Source organism: Antedon bifida, chromosome 6 (genome assembly GCF_963402885.1).
Source record: "Antedon bifida chromosome 6, ecAntBifi1.1, whole genome shotgun sequence".
Lineage (NCBI taxonomy): Eukaryota > Metazoa > Echinodermata > Crinoidea > Comatulida > Antedonidae > Antedon > Antedon bifida.
Window position 1 is genome coordinate 6,631,241 of NC_136231.1, and position 21,217 is coordinate 6,652,457.

General features: G+C 31.5%; 3 protein-coding genes across 3 annotated transcripts; 1 reads left to right on the forward strand and 2 right to left on the reverse strand.

The window, feature by feature from the left end:
• Positions 1–569: 569 nt before the first annotated feature.
• LOC144845042 (pancreatic lipase-related protein 2-like) lies at positions 570–7,206 on the forward strand. The gene is made up of 9 exons (XM_078702169.1): positions 570–636; positions 1,382–1,704; positions 3,333–3,444; positions 3,751–3,864; positions 3,958–4,068; positions 4,369–4,614; positions 6,020–6,176; positions 6,287–6,457; positions 6,872–7,206. Exons 1-9 carry the CDS (start codon positions 570–572, stop codon positions 6,939–6,941), a joined length of 1,371 nt encoding a protein of 456 aa, XP_078558295.1. The 3' UTR covers positions 6,942–7,206.
• Positions 7,207–7,853: 647 nt separating this feature from the next.
• On the reverse strand, positions 7,854–13,647 carry LOC144844417 (uncharacterized). The gene is made up of 7 exons (XM_078701313.1): positions 13,360–13,647; positions 12,150–12,254; positions 11,230–11,367; positions 10,497–10,616; positions 9,780–9,911; positions 9,265–9,399; positions 7,854–8,905 (listed from the first exon to the last, which is right to left on the reverse strand). Exons 1-7 carry the CDS (start codon positions 13,433–13,435, stop codon positions 8,409–8,411), a joined length of 1,203 nt encoding a protein of 400 aa, XP_078557439.1. The 5' UTR covers positions 13,436–13,647; the 3' UTR covers positions 7,854–8,408.
• A 3,463-nt stretch (positions 13,648–17,110) lies between these two features.
• On the reverse strand, positions 17,111–21,041 carry LOC144844342 (DNA polymerase epsilon subunit 4-like). The gene is made up of 4 exons (XM_078701207.1): positions 20,833–21,041; positions 20,142–20,226; positions 19,645–19,686; positions 17,111–19,204 (listed from the first exon to the last, which is right to left on the reverse strand). The coding sequence occupies exons 1-4, from the start codon at positions 21,010–21,012 to the stop codon at positions 19,191–19,193; spliced, it is 321 nt and encodes a 106-aa protein (XP_078557333.1). The 5' UTR covers positions 21,013–21,041; the 3' UTR covers positions 17,111–19,190.
• Positions 21,042–21,217: the final 176 nt, after the last annotated feature.

A 21,217-nucleotide genomic window follows, 5' to 3' on the forward strand; every position in this document is an offset into this window, starting at 1 on the left:
GGAAATGTTTGTGAAACTACAGAAATTCGAGTTATAAGTAATAAATGAATGAATGAATAATCAAGTTTATAGTTTTGCTTACCGATTGTTTACGCTAATAATAACAAATAATATTAAATTCAATACACAATATAAATTTGACAGATTTGTTTATGCGAGTAGTGTACATTTATAACAAATTAAGATGTATATACAACCAATTAACATATTAGGCCTAAATGAAAACTAACGAAATCCAAACAGGATAAAATAAATGTTTTGATGTTTCCGCGCACACCGTCTTGTTTTGTTTTAATTGTTTATAGGAAACTCTAAATTAGGACATACAGAGTTGATTTTATGTTACCATACAAAACTACACAATATATGTTTCTATTTCCTTATTCCCGAACTGTATAATATTTGAAGAGTATACGTATAAATAAATCCACTAATTATTTACTTTATCTGAGGAGAGAAAGCAACAAACGCCAAACAATTGACGAAAGTAAAACTAGTTGATTGTTTGAAAGATAACTGTTGCCAGTTAAATACGCCTGTTTTTTTGTATTCCATCGCATTCTGCCGTCATGGCGAAAACATTTGGTTTAGTGTGTTGCTTCTTGCTTTTGCTAAGTAAACTGAATGACGTTGAAGGTAAGGGCATTGGTTTATTTCACACGACTCTATAGCTTGAGGTATACACCTATACATAGGCAATTTTGTTAACTCTTGCAAACTTCACTTCAAGCTATTTTTTATTTCAGTATTTGTTTAATTACTGATAAGCAACTCTAGTACACAATTTATTATTTCCTTGACTTATTTCTAATAAATACTTAAATAACTGTAGGGTGAAAGCGATAAAGATTAGAACATTTGCGAGAAAGAATAAATACATTTTCGCTGAGTAAAATCGGAATGATTTGTTCTTTGAATGGTAAATAGCTGGGGAACTTTTTATTTATTATTCTATAATTACGTGACTTACGTCTACTGTGACTAAATACAATAAGAGGCGCTTTCATCTCAGGGTGGTATTCCACATGGAGAGAATCTATGTTTTTATAGTTCATAGTTCATTTTATTTGTTCAAAAGGAAATTCATGTTAACATACGGTAACAATTGCGCAAATTTAATTTAAGTTTAGTAACATAGAAAAAGACAATAACATTTAAAATATACAACAGAGAAACAAAATAACTCTGATGGACAATTAATTAACTGATCAAAAAGCCATAGTAAATATGGAATAAAAGAATTAAGGAAGCGTAATACATTATCTATTATCGTTGAGACTAAAACATCTTTACTTAATATAAATAATATATTCATAATAATACATAATATATTAATATAATAATTGTAATTTCATTCCATATTCCTATATTACTATAATAGGATTTAAGACTAAATTCGTGTTAAATACTCGACGAAATAACAAAGACGAATCTCTATCAGCATACGATACAGCATCTATTAGCAACTCGAATTTCAATCCAGCAAACCTCACCAAGTTTATAATTCACGGATTTCAAGAAAGCAGCGAAGAGAGATATGTTTCGGACATGTCCCGATCGCTGCTCGTTGAAGGCGATTATAACGTTATACTCGTGGATTGGGAAGAAGGAGCAGAAGGAAACGTATTACTCGATTATGATGATGCTGTGGATAACGTACGTCTTGTTGGTGCCGAGATTGCTTATTTGATCAAGAAACTAAAGGTAATGCATTGCATGTAGGCCTATGAAAGAAACCAAGAATTTAGTATTTTTTTACTTAATTAAATGAACCATTGCGAACAAAAAAATGATAAATTTCAGTGACCACGGAGTATATAATAGATTATAGTTATGTCTTCGTCTTGAGATCCAACAAATCACAGTTTAATGCTATCACACGAAAAATATTGCACTCTTAATGTTTCAGTTGCCACTGAACTGTTTTTCGTATTATCAGAGTTTCCAATCATTACAATATGGCTATACAGTAATAGAAAATTAATCACAATTGTATTTACAAGATAAGAAGACTGACACTGGGAGAGAAATATATCTTAGGGCTATTTCGTTTCAAGGAGCTATAAGAGTGGAATGAGCTTCCAATAAATTAAAATTAATTAGACACAGGTTTCACTCCTACCTTGTTCTTGTAATACAGTATCTATTTATTTATTTTATTATTAAACAAGATTATTTATGTATTGCATAAATCACGGATTGAGGGTGCCTTTTCTGCAACGGTAATTGTTGGGCATAAGACTTTGTCTAAATCTGTTCACAAAGTCAACGAATCCGTCGTATTATTTAATTACCATAAAACAATGTCCCGCCTTTGGTCTGTGCAATCTTGATGTAACAGACCTATATCCTTCCCTATAAAGTCTTATTAACTATATACAACTCACTGATCTTACCAAATATATCATATTGTATAACAGTCTGGGGCACTACTGATGCCAAAAACATGAAACGTATCCATGTACTTCAAAAAAAGGCTTTAAGAATTATATGTAAAACAAACTACTACCATAAATCTCTACCACTATTTATTAAAACTAATTCCCTTACCGTTTATGACCTCTATAAAAAATCTATTTCACTTTTTATGTTTAAATACAATAAAAATCAACTGCCATCAAATTTTCATTCTTTTTTTCAAACATATGACTCTATTCATGTACATGATACGAGAAACAAAAATAATTTGTATATCATCAAAAAGAACACAAACATGGGACAAATGGGAATATCTTATGAAGGGCCAAGAATATGGAACAATATTAGTAACGAAATTAGAATGAGTAATAATTTGTATAATTTCAAAAGGAAAATTAACAGTTTATATATTATTGAATACAAGAACAATGTAAATAGGTTTTTATGTGAAAATTGTATAATTTGTAATCACATACAACTGAATTATCAATTCTTGTTTTTATAATAATTAATATCAATATTTTAAAATGTTAAAGTTTAAGTTGTTTTACTATTTAGAGGGGCGCCCAACTTCTTTTCTTGCATTATATTATTTATGTTCATTATCAGTTGTATATTTACAGTATTATGCTACTCTGTATTTTGCTTTATTATTTGTGGAAATAAATATTATTATTATTATTATTATTATTATTATTATTATTATTATTATTATTATTATTGTTATTGTTATTGTTATTGTTATTGTTATTGTTATTGTTATTGTTATTGTTATTGTTATTGTTATTGTTATTGTTATTGTTATTGTTATTGTTATTGTTATTGTTATTGTTATTGTTATTGTTATTGTTATTGTTATTGTTATTATTATTATCTCAGCTTAAAACTTAAAACTAACTTTTTATTATTTATAGAGTGCAAGCGGGTTGTCTTTGAGAGACGTACACCTGATTGGTTTCAGCTTAGGAGCACACTGCGCAGGCTATGCCGGAAAGATTTTAGACGGTGAAATTGGAAGAATCACTGGTAAAAATAGGTTTAAACTAGAAAAAAAAAATGTGTCCATTGAGATAGAATTAGGTCGGCGTTAGTCTACGAAAAAATCAATTTAATTGCTTCTTTATTAACTATTATTAGTTAGTTTCTCATAAATGTGTCATAATTGGAACTAAAAATCATGTAAGTATGGAGTTATATTTACGCCAAGCAAATGATACGAAATCAATCAATAAAATGGCAAATATATACATAGGCGTGTTATAATATAGAATACTTAATAATAGGCATCGACATATTTTGTAATTGAATACAGTATTTATTTACTATTAACAGGATTGGATCCTGCTGGGAGAAACTACGAGAAACTGCGATCATATATAAGACTAGGCCTAGATCGTACAGATGCCATGTTTGTGGATATCATTCACACCGAAAAAACACTGTTAGGTAAAAACCTTATTGTAAAACCTGAATCTGGAGAAGTAAAAAAATAATTGGAATAAAGTGACCATTCACAATTATTTTCTTTAATTGTTTCAGGTCTTGAGAAATCCGTTGGACATCTGGATTTTTACGTTAACAACGGCGAAGATCAAACCGGTTGTCCACGTTATAATTTAAAGACTGTATTAGGCGACGGATGGTTTGATGGTAACACGATGTGTTTATTGTTACATTATAATTATTTCTGATATCATAGGCCTAAAACAAAATAATTTGTTCATCTTCAGGAGTTTGTTATAGTGCCATACATCAAACTTATTAGTATTGATCCCTCTGTTGTTTTATAATTATAAAGCCTATGTAATGTTAATCATCTTTCATACATTGGTATAGCATTTAAGATTTCTTTTTGTTTTTTTTTAGGTATTAGTCATATCAAACTGTCATCAAATTCAATATTGATCATAATATGTTGTTTGGCTAATTAATAATTGTTATATTATTTAGCCGCCGATGAATCTTACAAATGTGATCACAGACGAGCTGCTGAGTACTTTATCGCATCGATTGACGCTGAACAAAACTTTACCGCGTATAGCTGCAGTAGCTACGCGGCATACATGGACGGCAGATGTTCAAGAACCTGTGGAACAAATGGTTGTCCTCGAATGGGGTTTCACGCGGATGAATACAGGAGAAGTAATCAACCTCAGAAATTTTACTTGCGAACTGCTGCTGAGTATCCCTACGCAGGTAGGTACTGTATAAAATATTGTAATCTGGTAAGAACAAAAACAAACAACTAAAAAATAAACAACAAAACAAGAATAACAAAAAAAAACGGAATGATTAATAATTTTTCCTGAAATAACATTGTTTCAAAGTGAATTAATAAGAGCATGTGTGAATCTGTTTGGAATAACAACTGATAGACTGTTAGCCTAATATAGACGTTTCTTAAACGAGGATGCTACATTAAAGCTAGTGCATGCCCTAGTAACATCCAGATTGGACAATTGTAATGGAGTTCTTTATGGATTGCCTCAAACATCTATTAGAAGACTCCAACTACTAATGAATAGTGCCGCCCGTCTCGTCACTCGGACACCTAAATTTCAACATATCACCCCTGTTCTCCGTCGTCTCCATTGGCTCCCTGTTGAAAAAAGTATTGTTTTCAAAGTTCTTTTATTTGTTTTCAAATCCATTCATCATTTGTCCCCAGCGTATATTTCAGAGTTAATCAAGTTTCACTCGGCGACCTGTACTCATTCCCTCCGGTCTACGTCTGACTTAACCACTCTCGACTATCCACGGTGTAGATTGAAGTCATGTGGGGAGCGATCTTTCGTGGTCGCTGCTCCAAAATGGTGGAACTCTTTGCCTTTAGTGATTCGTGAGTCTCCCTCCGTTCTTCAAAGCTCACTTGTTTCGTTCTGTATGAATTCATTATTTTTCTCATACAGTTTATTCATTTTATTGTTTGTTAGGCAGGATAGTCAGATACTCACATCACTATGACAAATAAATAATAAATGTGAATACATAGTTAGCTTGTCTTGACACGTTAGTGAAACAGTGTGGTGATGTGAGATTCCGTTTTTCGGACTTTTTCTGTTGTCTTGGTCAATTTATTCGGTTTTTAGGCTATTTCGTGGTTTATTTTACATCAACATTTTTTCATTTTCACACTTGTGCTAAACAGCGCATAGAGACTATATGTATTTTGCGCTATATAAATTTAAAACCATAAAAACCATAAGATAAAAAAACAAAAACTTTCAAAGTAATCAATCAATCAACACCTTCTCCTCCCTTTGAAATAGAAACAAACAGTGAAAAAACGAAATATTAAAATAACTGCTAAACAAAATATGACTTAATTCCGTGCTTTGGTTGCTCCTTGATTTATCTCCCTAGTCCATTTAATGACCATTAAAGGTATATTTATTTTTACCTGATAAAAAGAGAGAAAAATAGTCAACCGGAAGACATTTTCTGTTTCCTTTTTTTTTTACCATTTTTTGGATTTGAATTACCTTTATTCTTTATGTTTTGGAGATAAGGTAATTACAATATAATACCGTACTTCTTTCTGTTCTTCGCAACAATAACAAAGTAATAACATTATATAAGCATAATATTTCTACTCTTTTAGCTACGGAGGTAACCATTGAAATTACAATGGCGGATAGGTATTCGAATGGTGGCCGGTATAATGATGATGATGACGGTGAATTGCACATTGCTGGCTGGTATGGTTCACACAAAAACACATTTTACAGGATGTGTTTGGGAAGGGCATGCAATGATAAGTAAGCAATTATGTATTAGACATATTGAAAATTAATTAAAGATCATTCGAATGAACATTTCGGGGTTTTCCATGTTACATAATTATATGACTGATATTTTGTGGTTTCAGAAATCAGGAGTTCGAGAATGGAGAAACGTACACTTATTTTACAGTGATTCCTAATGGTATTGGCAAAATTGAAGGAGTTAAGTTGTTTTGGGATGAGGAAAACTTCTGGTCAAACCCAAGACTATACATAGAAAAGATAGAGATCCTCGACTACCCAACAGTTGGGAAAAGGTATGTACATTTTCACATTGCCAATGTTCATGTTTCATTCACATTGCATTTAAAAACATTTTATTGGTCACCGTCATGCATCTAACCAGACAGGCCAGACTTAAGCCGGAATTCCGGATAAAAATCGTTAAACCGTTCATAGTAACGAATTCCGTATAAAACGTACGTGTGTGATCAAAAAACGTAACATAGCCCCGAGTTTTGTCAGTGTGAACGTATCATAAGAGGACAATTTGTTTATACTGTAGGCCTATTATGATTTACGCACAATTTTGGTTAAATACATTGATTGTAATTTTACAATGTAGGCCTACGGCATAGGTCATCCGTACACTTGCAATTTCGGATTCTTCCTAAAATCACTTTTTTATTTTGTTTAAAATTATAATAAACATAATGTATTGTTCTTTTCAGGCTTGCGCTTTGTGGTACAGGTTATGGAATTAAACCGGAAAGAACAGCGTCTTTTAACAGACTTTGTTAACGTCTGATAACGAGAAACGAACGTTTGTAACAAGCATGATTGTAGAGTAGATCTTTATTATTGAAATAAGAAATGTTATTTTTGCAAATTATCATACCTCCAATAAACACAATTTCAATTTTGAATAAATAAGTAACAATTAAAGAATCAAGATGAAAATATACCGAAGAATAATAACTGTTAATTATACTAAAAATATTGAAATAGAATGTAACAATTTAGTTTGTCAAGCGTACATTTTTGTAGAAGATTAGTATCAGCAATAAAAAAAGTGGCATCATTAATTGTTCTTCTTTCTTTTCTTATTAAATAAATACAGTAAATTATGATATATAAAAGATATATAAGATTTATTATTTTACAGAGAAACACTAAATTGTAAATTTGGACTAAAACTGGGAGCCTTTCATTACCAATATATTTGACTTATAAAAACATTGTTTCCTAAATTAAAAAACTGTAGCGCAGTCAAGGCAATCAAATTGCTAAAACGTTATTGGTATAAAAGTGTTGTTTTGGATAAAGCTGTTTTTCAGCAATTTGAACAAGTCCTATTGATATTGCAGAGAGCGAATGCTTTGTATTACTGTGGAATTCTTATCAATGGGACACTTTCCTGTAAAAACGAACAAGGTTAAATGTAATGTTTTAATGGGAAACCCTATTCAGGGGATGCCATATTATTAAGAGGAACTTTCTTGGGTTCCAAAGTTGTTTTCTTACGGGTTCTACAATAGTTTTTCAGTTACAAATACCACTGTATAACTATTTAGAGTTTGTGTGCATCCATCGGCAGTCTAACCAAACTAATCTAACATTACCAGACCGGACAAACAATAGTTAATGATCTTTTTAAATATTCGATTTTCTGTCCGATTCATCTATTTTTCAATCCACAAGAGAAAGCATACATAAGAAGAAATAAAGATTGATTTATTAGGCCTTAGAAATATAAATTACATTTTGTCATGGTTTTTTTTAGAACAAAATTGTGTAATTAAATTTTATAGAAAAGCATAGAGATTTAATGTTCCATAGGTAATGCACGTTTGTATTACAATGTCCTACGTCGTTATACTTACGATCAATAGTCCCAACATACCATTCCGTAACCTTTACATAAAGTACACTACTACTATTACTACTGTATGCTTCTTATATTTAAAAAATTGAAAAAAATACAATAATTTCACTCTTCCTTGATTTAAGTGTGTGTTCTGAAAACAATTTACGCAAAAAGTACCGCAGCGTATTACGGCAAATATATTTGCGCTGCTCTAAAACCATTCCATGGTCAAAATTGCAGAAAAATATATTGTATTTGAGTAAATATAAATACTGTGTGAACATCAAAATAAACTATACGTCGACTAGATACTGCATGTTTATATTGAATAGTCATCATTTTGAAATCAGGAAGTTCCCCACTTGTTTAGATGTGTTCAAGATCATCTTTAGAATATTTGTTTATTTTTTAATGGTACTCATTGTGTGAACATTTATATTTTCACTTGGTTTAAGTGATTGATCAATGACAACAACGACGTACTTTCTGCGAATCATCACAAGTGCGATAACTGCAACAGTAGCAATAGTTAATGCAACAACCGTGCCCGCATAAACACTCCTCATATGATGAGATGTTTTCTTATTATTAGGACGAAAAGTAGTATGTATGTCGTTGCTGTTATCATTAATATGCCCATTGGCTGGATACCGATTTTCTATTGTCACTGGCATGGATGTTTCCAGTCCTTTGATGACGTCATAATTATTCAATGTTGTCGTAACGGAGTCTGTTGGACTAGATGTAGTTAGTTTTGCAATCAATTTTGTTTTAGCAGTAACTTTATATGTATGCATAACAGCTTCTTTTAGAGTAGCCAAGAGTGTGCTCTTTGTTGTTGGAGGCGCTTGGTTATTTGGCTTTTCCTTCGGCTTTTCGGTTCGGCTCGCTGTATTTTCTGGAAATATAACATACTTCAATAAATAAATAAAGAAAACAAACACGTATTACAGTGACGATAATTATAGCCCACAAGCTGTCCCTAAGTTTATGTACTGGAAAATTTTTAACAAACATACATCATGGGAAATATGTTTAAACATTAATTTATACAATAAAATACAATTATCTAAACAAAATTAAGTTTTAAAGAAATGAAAATGATTTTATTTATAAAGTTAAAATTGTGACCCAAGTTTATGAATCAAAATATTGTTTACATTATTGATATCTTGCCTTGAAGAACGAAACGTAAATTTAGAGTAAAATATTAAAGTAATAGTAGAAAAACTGTCATAATAAAATGAATATTTATACCAGTTTTACATCCTTGCTCATCACTTTTGTCTAGACAATCTGTTGTTCCATCACATCTAAATATTGTGGGTATACAATGGCCGTTCTCGCATAGAAATTCACCAATACCAGAACAGGGCAGGCTAGGTGCAATACCTTTGAATTGAATAAAAAAATACTTTGGAGGAGTATTACAGCCATCATAATCGGAGAACTATGTCAAAAGTTTTCGTAACCTGATCAGAAAATGTTACGAATGTGCCTATACTTTGACAGGGATCATCTTACTTTAAAATTTCAAACGATGCTTCATAAGATTAAGAATTAAAAAGTAACTTTGACATTGTAGGTAATTAATTCTGCATTACAATGTCAAACATCCATAAACATCGGTCAAATAATATATTGTTACAGAGTTACATAGAAAAACCTCCCTAAAATAGATGTTTTTCTGCACGTTCAGCGGAAATCTCCCGATTTTTGGGTACATAAAACAAATGGTAATGTTCGTCACTTTATGAAAGCTTAAATCTTACTTGACAAACACCCTTCCTCGTCACTGTTATCAACGCAATCTGAAGATCCGTCACATCTGAACATAGCGGGTAAGCAGTGACCGTTCCTGCACAGAAATTCATCAGTGTTGGAACAATCGTTCGAAGGTATAGCTTAACGGAAGAAAAGAATTATAATTAGTGTTAACAAGGCAAAATGATCGTATAGTCTACTTTGTCCGCAGGTAAACACACGCGACTAGGGATAACATTGTTTGCGTTCAATGTGAACGTCAAGGGGAAGTCCCTCTGATGAACATTTTAAAAAAGTGACGTGACTTCAAAGTTATCATGTTGGCCTAGTTAATAATATACATAGTGAAAGAGGGCGTGTTTTAAATCTTTAGGCTGTTAAAGACTAAAATTAGCACGGCGCTGAATGTGTTTCAATCAAATTGAAAGTACTTCTTACGCCTTTTCCCAAATTTGTTTCCTTATAGTAGGATATTTTTTTTTGGTCCAGAATAAAGGGTCTTTCACACCGGTTCCGGCAAGGTTCCGGCCCGGCGCCGGAAAAATCCAACCGAACGTCAATTGGTGCATAGCCGAGTGGAGAGTCGTGAAAACGAAACATTGATGTTCGATTCGCCGGACCGGAACCGTGCCGGAACAGGTGTGAAAGACCCTTTATAAGGGCGTGCGGAGGGTGCTTTCCCCTCTGGATCCGCCAATGCTCAATTGTATCTCATTATTTCTTACTACAATGACGTCCACTTTCATCGGTACCATCTGCACAATGCACATTGCCATCACATAGATACGTCAACGAAAGACATCTTTGGCCGTTGTCACATGTAAACTCTTTACAGAATGGTTCCTCTATAATTAAGAAGTCAATTATTATTTAGAAACATTTGCAAGTAAATTGAATTGAATGTAGCATGAAACATATATATATATATATATATGGATATTGTATCTATCATGATTTGCATTGCTTAGGTCGAGCACTGCCGTTGCTTGTATTTGTTCACCTGGACCAGGTGTTATATCTGCCATACAATAAACCTGCTGCTAAAGGTTTAATCAAAACATACATTACTAATAAGAGAGAATATCTCCACCCACATGAGCTTACACCTAAAAATGTATATATTTAAAAATGTTTACAAATGAGTTTGTGTATTTTATACCTACTCGTAACCCCCAAAAAAGATCAAATATATAAATATATAATTATTATATCATATATTATATCATATAATTTTTGTATTAGTCACTAATTTCTTTGTAATTGTTTGTAATGTATTATTGAAATGAAAGATTGAAAATAAAAAAAGCTGAAAATGAAACCTATTTGTATGAGAGATGATGGACCGATGATGACAAATCCTTGGGAGTAGAGTTATAATTTGTCTTGCCTGACACTGACAGGACTTAAACCCTTGTATGGGTAGGCAAGCATCATAACCACCAAGCCACAATAACCTACCGTAATCTAAGTCGCAGTATGTTTCGTCACTGCCGTCTATACAATCGCTTGAGCCGTCACATCGTAACGTGTTTAGTATACACTGACCATCATCGCAAAGATATTCATGTTTCCCAACACATTCTAATGTTGCTGTACCTATCAAAATATAACACCAACAGTATGTTAGTATTCATAGTTTCGTTTAAATATGCTACGATACTGAAAGACTAACATTACCATTGGTAGCCTACATTTCCTTAAAGTTCTTTACCCACAGTCAATTGCAGCTGTCTGGGTTCTGTTTCCGTACAGTTCTTTATAATACTAACGGGCCTATGCCTAGTCTAGAAAGGCAGCGATACTATTACGAAACTTCGAAAGGCAACTGGAACTCATCTAGGCTAATTCTGTTTTTTCCAACGATTCCACACGTCTTGTAGAGATGTTCCTATTTATTAATCAAAATCATAAAAACGATCAAATCTAATTCAAATGCCTTTGTTGGTCTAAATTAGTACATAATCTCTCCAAAAATGTAATTCCATCGCGAAACCAGTCATAACATTCAATCTTCGCGGCGGAAGTACAAAATGCTGATGTATTTCAAAAGCCAGAGCCATATATATGGCTCTGTCAAAAGAAAAATATTTTACAAACGTGAAAAGATTTTTTTTTGTACACGAACATTTTTTTATTCAATAGTGCGTACTGTTGCACGCCATGTGACCTACAATCGTCTAATCAAATGACAGGAATTTATTTAGGTGTTATATAATTTAATGATATTTAATTTTTTTTATATTAGGCTTTATACGTTACTGAAATAAGACATACAATACACTTCATGTTTTCTGGATAGGGGCAGATAAGGTTTAGCAAAAATACATGAAATAGTATACGTTACCTCTAACTTGATTTGCCAATATGTGTATACTTACGGCAATGTAAGCCCTCATCAGTCCCGTCAAGGCAGTCGGGTATACCGTCACAAACGGATATAAACAGCAGACATTTGTCTGAATCACATTCAAATGTATCACACACTAATAAGAAAAATATTAATATTTAAAATCGACCGCAGATATCGTTAGGCCTACATAGATATTTTCCCGTCTCATTCTATACCTTCCATTTATTATTTATTGCTGTACATAGGCTCAATTCTTGATGATCCTCAGGCAGGCCTAGGCCGACTTTTCTAAAAAATTTAATTCTTTATTTCGCCTATCTATTATTAAGCTATCAAACATTATGTGAAAAAAAATGTGATGTGCCCATATATGGACATGATGATGTCATATCACTACCATATTTGGGCATATCACTACCATATTTGGGCACATCACACTTTTTTGTCAAACTTGTTTTATAGTGTGAACAGAGCTTTAGTCAAGGACAGCACATCGCGCGATCGCGTTCTAGCTACAGCATATACTAAACATTCATGTATTTGATTTTTAGAATGTGTCTATAGGATGTTCAAGGATTTCGGATCTTTAGTATATATAAGTAGGCCTATAATAATTAAAAATTAGGACATTTTTACCCTGGGCTGATTTCAATAAAATAAAACTTGGTCGATAGAAACAATTGTGTTGAAAGTTTAGGGTTAAAGGTCAACATTCATCTGACTGGGTTCATGTTCGTTGGAAACATGGATATCTAGTTTCTTTTCTTCTTTGTTTATTTCTTGTTTAACCTGAGGTTAACAAATGAAATCCAACTATCTTGTGCTTATAACAAGAATCTTATTTGATTTCTGCCCTATTATTACTCAGACTGTATTGATAACGTTAGACTTGCCCCAAGTCTGTATTTATTGTCTTTTTTTTTATTTATTTGTTTTTATATGAAACGCCATATGTGCAAAAATATTTATATTATTACAAAACTCCGTCTGGAGCCCAGACTATGATAACGTGTACGTTGCAAGTCAAATATGCCTACACTGATTACTTTATCGAAGCTGAGTCAAAGGCTACAAATTATATTACGGTTAAGATTTATTTGAAAGTATATTATACTTTTCAATTTATTCAATTCCGAGATGTAAAGTGGTAAAATAAATACCATTAGCATGTAGTTAGCAAAAAGTGACCAGTCTGTCAATGGAGTATATTTCTCCATTGTATGACTAAAACTACCTACCTGATGGTGATGAGTTGACAGTCACATACGGCAAAATTATAAACTTGATTAAAGTATAAATAGTAAGCCTATACATCGTCGTATACGTGTCACAGTGACAAATAGCAACGTAGACACAATCCTTCAATCTATTCACTTCCTTTAGCTTACTTCACCATCAATTACCAAATTATATAAAAATGATAGGCCTATATCTGTTTCTATCAATTAAGGAATAATCGCAGTAGGGAATAAAACCAATCAATACCGGAAACACGTAGGCCTACTTTGCTGTTAGATTCTTTAAGGTTAAGACGCTGCAAAATAGTGTTTGACAAACTTTAACTTGACACGACCTTTTTTTATTTCCCAAACGACCATGAGAACAAACCATTTGACATAAAGGGTTTTATTATATCAATTATTATCAGTATTATCACTAATACAACATACATTCAAGAAAAATTAATTTGAATTTAAACATTAATTTAAAATAGCATGTAATCTATCCTGAATAGATATTATTGTCAAATTGTTTGTTTTGCCCAATACGCACAAAAGAAGGAAACAAAGTAAGAAATGGCAAGCTCCAGAGAACGTGAGGAGCCATAACGGTGACCTATAGGAAATCTGTGACGAACAAGTCAACAGTATCAGTAAAATAACAAAGCAATTGAGCTTCACCAAACAAAAATGTCAAGTTTAAAAAAAATATATATATGCCTATATTTTTCTTCGGAAATCAACATAAAACGAAATATAGGGGGAAAAAGTCAATTATACAGTATTGAATTGTAATTTAATGTGTTAAATACCTGTTTTTCTGTTTTTAATCACGATTAATTAACCTTTCGGTTTTTTAATGTCACCTTTTATTTTTTGCGGTATCATGCGTGTGGTATAACTTAATTGTTCCGCATTAATAATAAAAAAATCGCAAAAAGGGAAAATTTACATGCCATTTTAGTAGATCTATTAATTGGACGAACTCTATCAATATATCCATACTTATACATTGCGTTAAGGCTTGTTATATAAATATCAGGAACTCTATTCATAAACACCGTATCTATAAATAAATATAGAATGGCAATAATTTTAAACAACATACATTTCTATTATATTTAAATATTTGTAGGCCTACTAATAATTTCTCAACAAAATCTCAAACAATGTATTGACTACAAAATCCATTTATAAGAAAACTCTTAGTTATTTAAGGTCTTATTCTACAATTTGGTTTCGTAAATTTCTTTCTTAAAGATTACTGAAAATTATTATAGTTTTATATGTAGTATAATTTTGGAAAGCAATAATAATCCATAAAACGTAATTTCATAAGGTAACAACCGAAATTAATAGATTTTGGATTGCAAAATGCGTGTTAGGGGCAGGAAATTAATTTATTAATAATAAATATTAATTAAAAACCACATAGGCCTACATTTTATAACATCGACTAAATTAAATTATAAATTAAATTGTAATGCAACACGTTACGCAATACCGCTTCAATCATAGGGGGAACAACTGAGTTTATAGATATTAATAACAATTTTGCTCATGGGTCAGCCTTTTCCCGCTTGGCTACAGGCTTTACCTGGAAAAATGCATTCAATATCACGTTCATAGATTTACAGTACACAGAGCGGCTTTTTCTTTGACTTAAACGATTAAAAAACAATACTATCGTACAAAATGACAGGATTATTGTAAACACATTTCCTTGTTCAATACTCAATTGAACATGGATTTAAAACGATGGGGAAGTTATTTAACACCTTTAATACCACAACAATACAAATTCAATCGTGATGTATATCATTTTATGCAAAATAGTGTCTAATTAAAGTGATTGCATTCAAATACAATCAGCTGACTAATTGTCATAATTACTGATACACTGTTGAAAATATTTAAAGAAAATATTGTAATATTGCCAGTGTTACGTAATGATATTAATAGATACAACAATATTGATTACAATATGGGTTGTTATTCCCAAAGGTATAAATATCATATTTGTTCTACTTGAAATCATTCAATGGTCAGGCTCACACAGTAATTTATAATAACACAGTTTTGTGGCGTGAACCACCACTTTTATTCATTTGATATAATTTGAAAGTTGCCGTTTATTGATCACAACACAGCAATGAGCATTTTGAAGGTAAGTTTCAACAAATTCTTATATTAATTAAAGTATCATGACATATTCATATAATTAACTTGATACGCACAGCACATTTTAATTTTCGACTTTTGTTGTAATTGTTTGTTACTATACACATGGTTTTTAATGCGGTTTATAGATGTAATGTCCCCCAGAAACTTGAAAAAGGAAGATTAATAAAATCAGACTTCGAATAGATTATTTTGTAGTTTTAATAAGGTTAATCATTTTCGTAGAAAAAAACCGGACAAAAAAAATGTTTTCGCTTATAAAATGACAAAATAAATGGTTAAATTCAATTTTGGTCAGAGTGGATAACTATTATGTGACATTAAAATGGAATGTTCAACAAAAAATTGCTTAGAATTATTTATTTATTTATTTTTTTTCATAGTCATATATACTTTATTGTTCATTTAAAAAAACAGAAATGTGATTTGAAAACTGGCAAAATACAAAAATATAAATATAAAATACAATTTACAAAAACACACACAAAAAGTTAAGAGGCTAAAAATTGTTAAAATTAGATAAATATTATTATTATTTAATTATATTATATGATTTATTATTATATTGCACTAACGATGATTTAAAGTTTATATAAAAGCATTAAAAATCTATGATACTTTTAACTTTTTTAACACATTTTTTTATACAAGGATTCAACATCAGGTAAGTGCTCTCCTACTAGTCTAATTGCTCTATTTCCTATTCGATTAAGTTTAATTTTATCTTTTTGCATGTATTACCATAGAAACAAACATTACAAAAAAGAATTACACTGAGAGGACAGGGGGACAATAAATCTTTAAGTTACAGACATTCAATTTGTTTTTTTTATATTAATTACCGGTAATAATCTAAAAAATGTATTTTGTTTGTTTTTATTATTCAATAATACCCGTATTTTGATTTACTGTCAAATTATTTTCTTTATCGTAGAAAACGTTATATTTATTGGCCCTTATATGCTCTATACCTTACGTGGAATCGGTGTGTCATGATCACGCTACCGCATACTCGAAAAACAACTGGAGTGCCCACAGCCGTCTGACAATTTCTTCATTTAAGGATGGTAACGGAACACAACAGAAGCACCAAACCTCACCATCATTAAATGTATCACAATCTAGTGAAAAACACCTCTGTCCCCACCGTGAATTCGTTGATGTGAATCCACGTCGAATACCGGTTTCTATGAAACGAATACAATGTGAATGCGGATCAGCGTGTATGAAGCCGGTGGATCAATATTCACATGAAGTTTTAGATCATAATCATATTTGCTACCCAGTAAGTATTCATCCTTGATGCGCGTTTTTCCGTAAAGAAATTATCACTAGGGCAATTTGCATAAGTTTTTAAAGATGTATTTCCCCCCAAAAGATGAAAAATGAAGATAGATTAAATCCGATTTTGAATATGTTATTTTGTAGTTTTAATAAAGTTAATCACTTCCGTAGAAAAAAAAAATGTTTTCACTTATAAAAATAATGACAAAATAAATGGTTACATTTAACCAAAAACCAATTTGCTGGCAGCCAATTTTACCATTTTTTGCTTTAAACAGTTTTTTCCAAGTAAATATTTTTTTTTCGATCCAATTTTTGGTCAAAGTGGATAAATATTAGGTGACATTAAAATGACATATTCAACAAACAAATTGTTAAGAATTATTTTTTCAGGGGGACAATACATCTTTAAGGACAAACAAACCTGATCAGTCCTCTCTGACGGGTCCCTGGCGCCACTACTGGGAGTAGACACTCCACCATATAGTCAATTGGTCCATGGCTAAAATAACACATTGTACATGGTCGGTACCACGTACAGTAACTTAACTTATATATGTCACTGGGTAATCATTACGAAAAAACTGTTTTTCTTTTCACAGGTTACATATCCGGTTCCAGTTCTACTTGAAAGGAACTGTTCAAACGGAATGGTTGAATACCACTGGACGACTCAGGATATTGAAGTTGCGTGTGTCTGTCGATCGCAATTACCAGAAGTACCGTCAAACAGACCCACATGTCCGAATAGCACTCAATAGTACGGTACCACTTTTTAAGGCAAACAACTCCTTTTGTTTAATAAATGCCTCCTATAGATTAGTTAATTAAGATCTTTGTTATAGAAATTAGGACAAAGTAAGTAATGTTAGCAAACTATTTTGATTTAAAATAATTGCCTATATTATGGCATTAACGTTTTATGATTATATCATAACATTAAGTAAACACAGTTTTATGTGGTAAATACACTTTATATACGTGAGTTCTGTTTTAAGTCGGACAATTCTTCAGAAACTTTATACAGTATTGTCGATAACAAGCTGTTAAAAATAAATGTTAGATAGTGATGGATCCAAATCCTCAAATGAGGACTACCTAGATATAGGCCTACACAGTACGAAATACTATATAATACACTTCTCATTTACAAACATTCTATTTAACATGAAGCAGTAGTTAATGATGTCATTGCTACATTTTGTCCAAAATTAGTTGTTTTTAATTTATAGTTTTTGTGAAATAAACCTCAGTTGCAAACATATTTCATGTTTCCATTCAAGTGTAGTTACATTAAAATAAAATGATTGTAATTTAATACTTCTTTTTCACTTTTTTATTTACGAACTTTCCCATTTTCAATATGCTTTCAGACCATGGAGTATCTAAAGGGAATTGCCATCCGATATGCCTCTAATTAACAATTAATAACATTTCTACTAATAATATATGAAGAACATTTAAAATTCAGGATTGAAATTGTTGATTGTGTAAATTTGATTGAAATTCAATAGAATTGATTCAAGAACCCCATACAAAAAATAATTGTTTAAAATTGTTTTTGTTGACTATATGCCATTTTTTCAATAGTTATTCACTTGACCAAAAATTGGATCAAAACTAAAATCATTTACCTGAAAAACTGTAATTTCAAGGAAAAAAACAGTCTTTTTATAAGTAAAAACATTTTGCTCTATTCAAAATCTGACTTTATTAATCTACATTTTTAGGGGACAATACATTTTTAATCCTCCTATGTAATTACAATAGTATATTAGTTGTTGATTATCAATCTCAAGATGAGAGTTTCTTTTCTGTGATTTGCGAGAATCATCACAAGCATTCCAACACACAGCGCCTTCAAATTTGTGCGTCAGTTCAATGGTGTAACGCGTTTCAGGTGTATAAAACAACGGATGACAAGCTGAATTGTTACGCTCTTCATGATCATGGTAACGCGTCACAGTATATCAGCCAGAAATCGGATTGTGTACTTTATCGCGCATATTTCTCTCTCCATAATTGTAGGCCTACAATAATACTAAAAGTCATATCACGTTAGTCTAGGTTTTAGACGGTGGAGATTCGGCTTAATATTCGTAAATAGAAAAACATTTTGGCGCAAATGGCATGCCTTTAGAGGCATTAATATTTAAGATTATTCATTACCTTTAATATTGTATACAGTATATATTTAATCTCAGTCTTGAAATACTTATTGATTGCATAAAGCTAAATTAGACATTTGAAGTTACAGGAACTGTTTGATAATTTAACTATACATAATATACAACTTGAAGAATGTACAGGTACTTCAAGCAATGACTTTAGATTCACACTTTCCATCCTATGTTCTTTTATTGTTCTTTGCAAATATTCCACTATCAATCAAGCATTCCTAAGAAGAAAGATGAACATTAATCAATTTATCTTTAAAAAAAAAGTATTTGAATTTTTTTTCTGAAATCAAAAACCGCAAAAAATACTGGTTCATCAATGCAATCTGTATCAAAAAGTTTTGTAAAAATGTTTTGACATATGAAGGAAAAAAAATTAAAGAAAACTTGAGAGGGCGCTATGCTTAAAAGAAAAATGTAGAAAGAAAACCTAAATCTATCTTTTTCTAAAAAAAAATCTGTTCTGGTTAACAGACCTGACCAGGTTAACAGACCTGACCAGGTTTTACAGACCTGACCAGGTTAACAGACCTGACCAGGTTAACAGACCTGACCAGGTTAACAGACCTAACCGGGTTAACAAACCTTTTGCCAATGTTATTGTCTTATATAAAAATATCTTTTAAAGTGTTTGTTGTTCTTAAAAAGGCTATTGTCATACCTTCAAGAAATGCATATTCATCCGTTAAGTCGACAGAGATATCTATAAAAGGAACACAAAACAAATCCGTATTATGGGGACTAAACCCTTCTTAACTACAGAATAAAAATTGTATTGTTAGACATATTTGACTAGTAAAATGACAGCTATTGCATTGTTCACTGGTATATGTAAAAGTTAAGTCAGCTTAAATATTGAATAAAGTAAAGAAATTTAAAATCAATGTGAAGGGAAATTAACATGGAAGGAAGGGAGTCTGTATTTCATGCAAGTCTGCCAACCAATGCCGATAGCCTCAACACTAAATTGACTATCAGCACGGTTGACTCTGTCAACAGAAAATACTCAGTTTATAATGTAAAACTGTAAAATGTATGGTTGACAGTATTATTAAAACTTGAATGTGCAATTCAACATGGAATTATTACATATGCACTACTTATGTAGCTTGTCATGCTTTGTACATAAATACAGTATGATCATTGATGTAGGCTTACCTATATCCTTTTTCTGCATTGTTTTGCGTTTGCCCTTGGCTGTTTGTACATATGCAGATCGTGTAAAGTGGTGAAGGAACATTTCCTAAAAAAAAAGAAATCATGCTATTATGCAATAATTTATGACTTTTATCTTTAATATGCATGACAATGCAAAATTCCATTGTGTTTATAATTTATATACAGTATTAGCAATGTCATGTTTGGTAATCTTTTTTGAAGAGCAACACGGCAAAACCAAAAAGTTAAAACCAGCTTGTTCAATGATGAACATATAGGTAAACTAGCCTACTAGACAGTCAGTCTAGTAGTAGGCCTACTACTTAACTACTTCCACTATTTTACTAATAAATAGTATACTAGCCTACTAGCACTAGGCCTAAATTTATTTATCATTATTTTATTAATATTATATTATTATAATATTATTAGGCCTAGGCCCTAGGCCTAGTTTTTATTACGCCTTGTTTGATTTATTTAACATAAATATTATTAATATTAATTGATTAATAATATCAATGCATTTAAAAAACATTATATATGTAGCCCAGGTCCCTATACTATGAATAACTGTAGTGTAAGCCTAGGCCTACAGTACTTCCTCACACTATCCTTCCAATCCTAGAACGGACGGTCGTAAGCCTATATGCTCACACCAAAGTGACACGGCACGGCAGAGAGAGCGGCCTACCGTAGCTTTTGCTATGAGTACAACTGAGTCTTGGCTTGCTAAAGTTACATCGGGATCCGTCTTAATTATATGCTTAATTCTTGTAAGTGGAAGTTTAGATATTCTGTTTGGTTTTTCATTTTTGTCACATTCAACTGTTTCGTTTGTTTCTACTTCTTCAGGTTCTTCTTCAACTTCCATTTCGCGGGTTTCTTCCGTGGCCGCCGCCATTTTTGTATGAACTTTGACATGCCCATACATTGTTATATTAGCTATAACTATAAGTATTGATTTTAAACAAAATAAACAATCAATTATCGATTATAAAGTAAAATTTATCATATTTAATTAAACAGAATACCTAAATTACCTTAGTAAATTGACAGTAGACATTTTAGTCGGCAGA